General features: G+C 34.3%; 2 protein-coding genes across 5 annotated transcripts in view; both read left to right on the forward strand.

Annotated features, from left to right (window-relative positions):
* Nucleotides 1-7,044, forward strand: part of trpm5 (transient receptor potential cation channel, subfamily M, member 5) — a 32,761-nt gene extending 25,717 nt beyond the window's left edge. Inside the window, exons 22-26 of one of the 3 annotated variants that reach the window (XM_073906669.1) lie at nucleotides 2,298-2,476; nucleotides 2,766-2,898; nucleotides 3,041-3,113; nucleotides 6,110-6,200; nucleotides 6,354-7,044. In XM_073906669.1, the coding sequence (XP_073762770.1) occupies nucleotides 2,298-2,476; nucleotides 2,766-2,898; nucleotides 3,041-3,113; nucleotides 6,110-6,200; nucleotides 6,354-6,466 (589 nt within the window). In that variant the 3' untranslated portion in view covers nucleotides 6,467-7,044. Of the gene's footprint in view, nucleotides 1-2,297; nucleotides 2,481-2,765; nucleotides 2,899-3,040; nucleotides 3,114-6,109; nucleotides 6,201-6,353 lie in introns of all 3 variants that reach the window. The other 2 variants (NM_001128239.1, XM_073906668.1) reach the window with 2 other exon arrangements.
* Nucleotides 1-8,985, forward strand: part of acana (aggrecan a) — a 904,300-nt gene that overhangs the window by 811,412 nt on the left and 83,903 nt on the right. The gene's annotated exons all lie outside the window — the stretch shown is intronic.

Genomic DNA, 8,985 nt, shown 5'->3' on the forward strand with positions numbered 1-8,985 from the left:
TTAAGATAGGTAAAGTTTTAAAATATGATTTAAAAGTAACATACTATTTCTGTTTCAATGTCTTTTTTCGGGTTCGTATCTAGTTTCACATTTTTTTTTTTTGTTTTGTTTCGAGTCTGGGTCTTAATTACAAAACAAAGGGCAGAAAACCTTTCTGCACTTCCAATAGTGACTTCTCCCAGAAAACCATATAAGTGACCAGCTAGAGTCCCCAGAATGCTTGTTTAGCCGTAGTTAATTTCAAGAGTTCACACTTAGCTGATGATTGATTATAAAGCCTATTTGGCATGCTGTCCCAAGAGAGCCCCGAGCTCAGAAGATCCTCGAGCCCAGGGCTCCCTCCTATCTGCAGGGTGAGAGGGGAGTTTGAGCTCAGGTAGATCTCGAGAACTCCCCTGCTTTTTATGGCCAATGACTAGTTAGGAATTGCTAAGAGAGATGTACTGCTAACTTAGGTTTATCCATGGTGCTACTTTGGATTAGTAAATTCACTTATGTCGCATGCCTTTGGACGGTGGAAGAAAACCAGGGAACCTGGGGGAAACCCACGCAAGCACAGGAAGGACATCTAAACTCTACACAAAAACTTTGACTGGCCATGGTAAAGACTTGAACCAGTGACATTGTTGCTGTGAGGCAACAGTGCTAACCACTAAGCCGCCATGCTGCCCTATCTAGAAAAAGGAGAGGGAGTAGGGGTGTAAAGGGGGATTCTTTAAGACAAAGATAACTGGGGTGAGAAACTCTGGTTATTTATGGTGACTTGGGATTCAGCTGATTGGTGTATTGTGTTAGCTAATGCGGGACCAGCCATAGGCACGTGATCCTTCCGAAATTTCAAACATAAGTTTTCAATATTTCCACTGAGACCCTTTTGGGATTTAATTAGAATGCATCACTTTTATATTTTCATGGTGAAATGTCTGGTTTATGATATGACATGGCACAGCACCATGCACTGATTTGGAGATTATAGCTACTGGATTTACAACACATCAGTTCATCAACTTCTTCTAAATTGCAAAGCAAGTGGCTGTTTAACCGAGAGAAGAACAGCGTAAACGTTGTAGTGAGTTCTTCTGGAGAAAGTCTTATTTGTTTTATTTCAGCTAGAATAATAGCAGTTTTATTTTTTTTAATTGTTTAGCTGATTGTTAGCAAAATTACAAAATTATTAGCCCCTTTAAGCTATATTTTTTCAATAGTCTACAGAACAAACCATCGTTTTTACAATAACTTGCCTTATTACCCTAACCTGCCTAGTTAACCTAATTAACCTAGTAAAACCTTTAAATGTCACTTTAAGCTGTATAGAAGTATCTTGAAAAATATCTAGTCAAATATTATGTACTGTCATCATGGCAAAGATAAAATAAATCAGTTACTAGAAATGAATTATTAAAACTATGTTTAAAAAAATCTTCTCTCCGTTAAACTAAAATTGGGGAAAAAATTTAGGGGCTAATAAATTCAGGGGGCTAATAATTCTGACTTCAACTGTATATTAAAATGTCTGCGACATTGGATTTTGTTTTTTTTTTTTCAATTAATATCAGAAGTCGTGGGAAAACTAGCAAACCCTGGGCCTATTTTAGCTATATTTTTGTGTCAGTGATGATGCAAAATCATCTAAAAGTAAATGTACAGTGTTTAAATGTATAACCCTTTTGGCATGTAGATTGGTTTTACAGAATTTGAAATGAAAAGATCCTTCCTGTTGCTCCACAATAATAAAAATCTAATGTCTTGCCTGCAACTTGAGAGGCTATAACGCAAAAATAAAACTAAGAATTTCCATGTTATATGGAATCCATTTATTGAGTACTTTAACAAAAGACCAGTGATTGAACGCTGATTGAAACACCTCAAATCCCCCCAATTTAATTGTTTTTTTCTTTCTTTTGCTCTTTCCCCCACTCTTCTCTGTTTTTTTTTATTTTTATTCATATATTAACATGATGTTAACTTTTTGTTTAAAAGAAAAAAAAGTATACATAAAGTTATAATTTGTACTCATGTCAAAATACAATAAAGAAAATGTTTAACATGCAGTACCACTCTATACTGTAGGTTTTCAAGATTAATTTGACATTAGGCAAAATGAGCATGATACATCCCCTTTAACGTTTTTTTATCTGAAACATTATTCCAGGGGGTGTGTTTATGTAAAATTGAGCAGTTTGGATCAAGGAAGAAGTCTCATTGCACTCTAACAAAAATGTGAAATCACAAGCAATCATATACCTTTCATTAAAAAAGGAAAATGTAACTAATCATCTTGTCACCCCTCTTCACAGCTACACGTTCCAAGTGGTGCAGGAGAATGCAGATATCTTCTGGAAGTTTCAGCGCTACAACTTAATTGTTGAATACCACAGCCGCCCGGCACTAGCACCACCTTTCATCATCATCAGCCACATCACACAGGCTCTCCTCAGCTTCATCAAAAAGACAGAAAACACACAGGATCTGCTGGGCAAGTAGACTTTACACTGCCTGAGCACTTCTCTGTTAGATTTTATATATATATATATATATATATATATATATATATATATATATATATATATATATATATATATATATATATATATATATATATATATATATATATAGTTCATCATGCAGAGCTATTTTTCATATTGTTTTCACAAGAACTCAATGATAAGTGAGGTCAATTAAGGACACGTGGCAGGTAAAGCAAATGTGATATTTAAAGAAACAGCGTCAAATCTTAGTTCCTCTTTTGTTGTTGTGGTGGATAGAGAGGGAACTGCCGTCTGGCCTGGACCAGAAGCTCATGACATGGGAGACGGTGCAGAAAGAGAACTATCTGGCTAAACTGGAGCATGAGCACAGAGAGAGCAGCGGAGAGAGACTCAGATACACTTCCTCAAAGTGAGTAATGCTGCACTCATATGAGATGAATTAATACCCATCTTAGTTTATGTTGAGGTTTGTTTCATGAGTATTAAGTCCAAATCCATGCGAATGACTGCATGTGTATCCGCTTTTAACCTATTTTTGGTGTGTTGCTTAGGGTACAGACTTTGCTGAGGATGGTTGGGGGTTTTAAGGACCAAGAAAAGCGAATGGCAACAGTGGAGACTGAGGTGAAGAGAAATAGTTGATCTTAATGATAATTATATTAATGGAGATAAATAATAAAACAGTTCTACATTTTAAACAATAGCAGAGTTCACAGTCACACTGTTATTATAACAATTATGGCACAGAGGAACAATACAGATAAAATCACTCATAACTCATTTAATATGTATTGTTTTTTGTCCTTGTTCTGGATCCATTTTCAACCTAAAGGATTGTTATTATATAAAATTCATAAATGATAAACGAACCACAGGAAAAACACCTCATCAAAAGTTTTAGGACAGTACAATTTTTATGTCTTTTTTTCTATTCAACTCACCAAACCTACATTGATCCAAAGTACAAAAAAAGTCATTTATTCCTGATATTTTAAAGCTAAATTTTAGCGTCATTTCAGGGGTCACATGATCCTTATAAAATCATTGTTATATTCTGATTTGAACAACAAATAATAATAATAATATTAATAATAATTCTTATTCTTATAATTTATTCATTCATTTTCCTTCAGCTTAGTCTCTTTATTCATAAGAGGTGGCCACAGCACAATAAACTGCCAACTTGTCCAGCATATGTTTTACACAGCAGATGCTCTTTTAGCTGCAACCCAGTATTGGGAAAATTATCATTCATTCATTCATTCATTTTCTTTTTGGCTTAGTCCCTTTATCAATCAGGGGTTGCCACAACATAATGAACCGCCAACTTATCCAGCATATGTTTTACGGAGTGGATGCCCTTCCAGCTGCAACACATCACTGGGAAACACATATAAAATCTTGCATACACACTCATACACTACAGACAAATTAGCTTACCCAATTCACCTATAGAGCATGTCTTTGGACTTGTGGGGGTAATCGGAGCACCCAGAGGAAACCCACGGGAACACGGGGAGAACATGCAAACTCCACACAGAAATGCCAACTGAACCAGCCGGGGGCTCGAAAAAATGACCTTCTTGCTGTGAGGCGATTGTTCTACCCACTGGGCCACCGTGACGCCTTGGGAAAATTATTATTATTATTTTTTTTTTTTTTTTTTCATTTAATGTTTTTTTTTTAGGATTCATTGATGAGTAGAAAGTATTTATTAATTCGTAACATCATGCACTATTCCATTTAAAAGCTTGCAATAAGTAATATCTTATTTGATAAAGATTATATTTTATATGATTATATATTTTATAAGATTATATTCAACTCATATGAAACCTTCATGTTTATTTCTAACAAAACATATACGCAACACAAATCCCAGCAAGCATTTTTTATTTTTAAAATATGTCTAATAGATGTCTAATAGACGTCAAAACAGAGTTGTCTTGGCTAAAACAAGGCTAAATTTGGGCTGTAAGTGAAAATCGAATAGATGTTTAAGAACTGGCCAAAACTAGACTAGTCATCAAATAAACTGAAATTAATGACTACATATAAAGTCTGTCAATCTGGCTATTTGTAGACTAGTCTAGTTTGGGGCTATTGAAGCAATTTCTTACTTTTATTATTATTATTATTATTATTATTATTATTATTATTATTATTATTATTATTATTATGTTGGCGGTTCATTCCGCTGTGGAGACCCTGGATTAATAAAGGGACTAAGCTGACAAGAAAATGAATGAATGAATTATGTTTGGATTAAATGGGTTGATTGGATTTTATGATTATTATAATTATAACGTTTACATTTGATAATTATTGGATTCAGGTTTGAGTATTTCCTTTTTATATACTATTCATGTTGGAGTATTTGCTTTATTGTTTTTGATTTTGTGAATGAGGACTTTTATTCTGTCGAAATTGGGATTTAAGGCAGCCAGGTAGTAGGTGGGGGAGTAAGGGAGTAGGAAACAATTTAAAATTTTTATAAGAGAAACTATTTTCAGACCGTGAGTTTGTATGTGGTGACGGGTGCTATCGAGGAACAATGGAGCTATTTCACTGATTTGACGGGACAATATGTGATTAAAATAAACGATGAGAAAATGTTTCACAACTGAATCACGTGTCATTCTCTACCCTTCCCGAGATATCGGCTTAGAGCAAAAATGCCGCTACATGGGCTATTCTTAGATGTCTATTAGATTTTCACTGATAGTCCAAGTTTAGGCTTGTTTTAGCCAAGCTGTGAATGTTAAGATGTCTATTAGACATCTATTAAACAAAAAAACATTTGCTGGGGTATTAGACTGAAAAGTATTCAAGCTAAATTGTACATACATTTTACTTACATAAACTTTCACTTTTAAATTGTTAATTCTGATTACTTACATTTTTCATATGGCAAGGATTTCTCAATATAGGTATACATATAGTATACATGTCTATCAACAAGATTCAGCTCCAAAAGTATGTCATATATTCATGAAAAAGCTCAATAAAAGCAGCATGTTTTTGACAGCAGTATATAGATTGTTCTTTAAAAACCTTTTTTAATATATAATGCTGTCCCATGTGTGTTTGTGTCCAAAATCAGCTTAACAAAAATGCTTAAGTGGATAGTTTACCACAAAATGAAAATGTACTCACTATTTACTATTTCCCTCATGTCCATCCAAAGCTTTATGAGTGTTTTAGTCTGTTGAACACCATTATTTTAAAGAATGTCAGAAACCTGTAACCATTCACTTCCATAGTATGACAAAACAATTACTATGAACGTCACTGGTTACAGGTTTCCATCTTTCTTGAAAACATCTTCTTTAATGTTCAACATAAGAAAGTCAAACAGGTTTGAAACGAGTGAAGGTTGAGTAAATGATGACAGAACTTTCATTTGTGGGTAAACTATAACTTTCATTTTTTTAAAGATACATATTATATCCCATAATAACTGTAAATAATCTGTAAATCCTAATCTTAATAATCTGTGGATCTTAAAGCATTAGCTTGATTAAAAAAAAAAACTGTGTGTGTGCGTGTGTGTGAATGAGTGTTTTGTTATTTGCCGTTTAAGCTCATGTTACTGAATAACTGACTCTTCCTCTGTATAGGTGAGGTATTGTGGAGAGGTCTTGTCTTGGATTGCTGAATGTTTCCACAAAAGTACTCTGAAGTGTGACAGAGACGCACCAAAAGCCCCACGTGAGGCTTCCTTTACTTTGCGTTTGTCTTAGATCATTACTTTATCTCTATCTCCTTTATTTAGTCTCATACTCTGCCAGAGTGTCTTGTTTCCATTGTCAGACAGTTTATTGTCCTCTTAATGAAACACTACACTTCCTGTGTGTTTGGCAGGGTCCATTGCCGGGAGCTCCAGAGACCAGCAGCCACAAGGGGCCAAACGCCAGCAGCCAGCAGGACATCCAGCATATGGCACTGACAAGAAACTGCCTTTCATTGATCACTGATCCGCCTCTATATTTTCTTTGTAACCTAGAAATAGGATATTACAGGTCCTTTAGAATTAAAATAAAGTTTTTTAAGCTAGTTAGTATCAGTGTGTTCGGATATGTAAGAATATCTGTAAACTAGTGTGCTCCAAAACAGTGACAATTTGCAATTTGTAGATATAAACAACCAAAGCTTGTAGTTTGTCACTTCCGCCTTAATGGATCAAGAATTATGTTTTTCATATTTCAGTTTTTGGGGTGACACTGTGGCTCAGGGCTTAGCACTGTCGCCTCACAGCAAGAAGGTCGCTGGTTTGAGTCCCGGCTGGGTCATTTGGAGTTTGTGTGTTCTCTCCGTGTTTGCGTGGGTTTCCTCCAGGTGCTCTGGTTTCCCCTACAATTCCAAAGATATGCGATATAGGTGAATTGATTCATCTAAATCTGGGTGTTCCCCAGTACTGGGTTGCAGCTGGAAGGGCATCGACTGTGTAAAACATATGCTGAACAAGTTGGTGGTTCATTCTGCTGTAGCGAACCCTGATAAATAAAGGGACTAAGAAAAAGGAAAATGAATAAATAAAATAAATAAAACTTCAGTTTCTTGTCAAATCTTCTGACCAATGAAATGCTCTCTAGTATCTTACATGTCCCGCCTTTTTCAAAAGGCTTCTCACTTGATGCGCTTGATCTCAACCACTCTCACTGGCAGAGCTGTGATGAAAATGAAATGCTATTGGCTGTTTTTTTATTAAAATGGAGGAGCTATGTACCGCCCTCTTTTCATGTTTCAGTTCAAAATTCTTGAAAATGCACATTTCAACGTACTTCACAGGACTTTTAATATTTAGACAAGAAATGAGACACAATATGTGCAGATTAATATTTTGTGACTGAGCTTTATAAAGTTTTTGTGCCTTATTTGGAGCATATTCAAAATATGCTCACTATAACATTTGCAATACAAAATATAGATTTCTTTTTCAGTTTATAATTTGTCAATGCACTTCAACCAATTCATATTAGGGCTGCACGATATTGGAAAAATATTGCAATATTTTCATTCACTCCGATATATATTGCGTTATCAATGCAATTTCAGCAGATGGCTTGAAGAGCTTGCAAAGCATTTGTCGTTTAAGAGACTGTGATGATTCTGTGATGATTTCTTGGAAGTCAAAAAGTATTCAGAAGCAGAAATGAAATAATCATCATATAACAATAATAACACTGTATCGTTTACATTAAGTAAATAATTATAAAATGTATAATTATTCTTTGTGTCCAAATGCCTTAAATTTGCTTCAGATTCTTACAGTCAGGTCTTAAAAACACATGCAAATAATAAACTTTCACTCTAAGGTTAAAATATGACAAGACTCCACTATTGTTAACTGTAATATCTGGTCAACTATAATCCCAACTACATTGCAGATCCCTGCGGTGTGACTATTGCGAACTCACACATTGCAATATCTATGCTGAAAGATTATATTGTGCAGTCCTAATTCAAATGTTAAAATATTTTGTACAGAAAATGAAGATTGTTCCGTTTCTACCAGCACTTGTTGTTATAGTAAAATCAATGACATCGGTTGAATGAGCAATTTGAGGACCTGTATAAATAACACTAGGCAGACTAAACCCTTAAACTTTACAATCCAGCTTCCCTAGTTATTTAGACATCAACAGTTTGTCAAATTATTTTAGCCTTCCTGTGAAATGTTCATTCTGTTGTTTAATTACCAAGTGCTTTTAATCGAGAGATTTATTTTGACACCTCATTTCTTTTGTCTCTGCCATAATTGTAGTACTTAACATTTTACTACAGTAGATATTTAGCAAGATACTAGTATGCAACTAAAAGTGCAATGGAAAGAGCCACTGGACAGCATTGCTTTGTTAAATAGCCTTTTGAAGAAAACTAAACTGATTTTTAAAAAAATTTTATGATTATTATTACAGCCAAGCAAAAACAATTCCGACTTTATCCAGAACAAAAATATTATAAGAAATCCTTTGCACTTTTCACCAATTTTCATTGCACTGTTAAATGTCACTTGGGAAATATTTGGGGGGTAAAAATAGAAATTCACAGAAGCTCAATAATAATTTGGTCTGCACACTGCTTAACATTAACTGTACACTGTCAAATAAAAGTTTTTGGTCAGTAATATTGAATAACATCTATAACACTCACCAAAGAAGTATTTCAGGTTTGCTTCATAAATTGAATCAACAATGTTGATAAAAGAACAATGTTTATTTAAAATATAGTGACTTTTAATGCAATCAAATACATCTTTAATGGACAATCAATTAATTTCATTGAGCAAAAAATAAATAAAAACATCCAGATTATGAATAATACAATATATGCCCATTTCTCACCTCTTTCAGAGTACCCTCACCGTTTTACACCATTTTAGACACTGATTATTCATTATCAAGAATGACCAACGCTGTTCCCATAGCTGATGAATCAGTAACCAGTTGACTTAGCAAATTTACTCAAAACCAGCCTTGAGGGAAAACTTTAC

This window comes from Danio rerio, chromosome 7 (genome assembly GCF_049306965.1).
Source record: "Danio rerio strain Tuebingen ecotype United States chromosome 7, GRCz12tu, whole genome shotgun sequence".
NCBI classification, from domain to species: domain Eukaryota; kingdom Metazoa; phylum Chordata; class Actinopteri; order Cypriniformes; family Danionidae; genus Danio; species Danio rerio.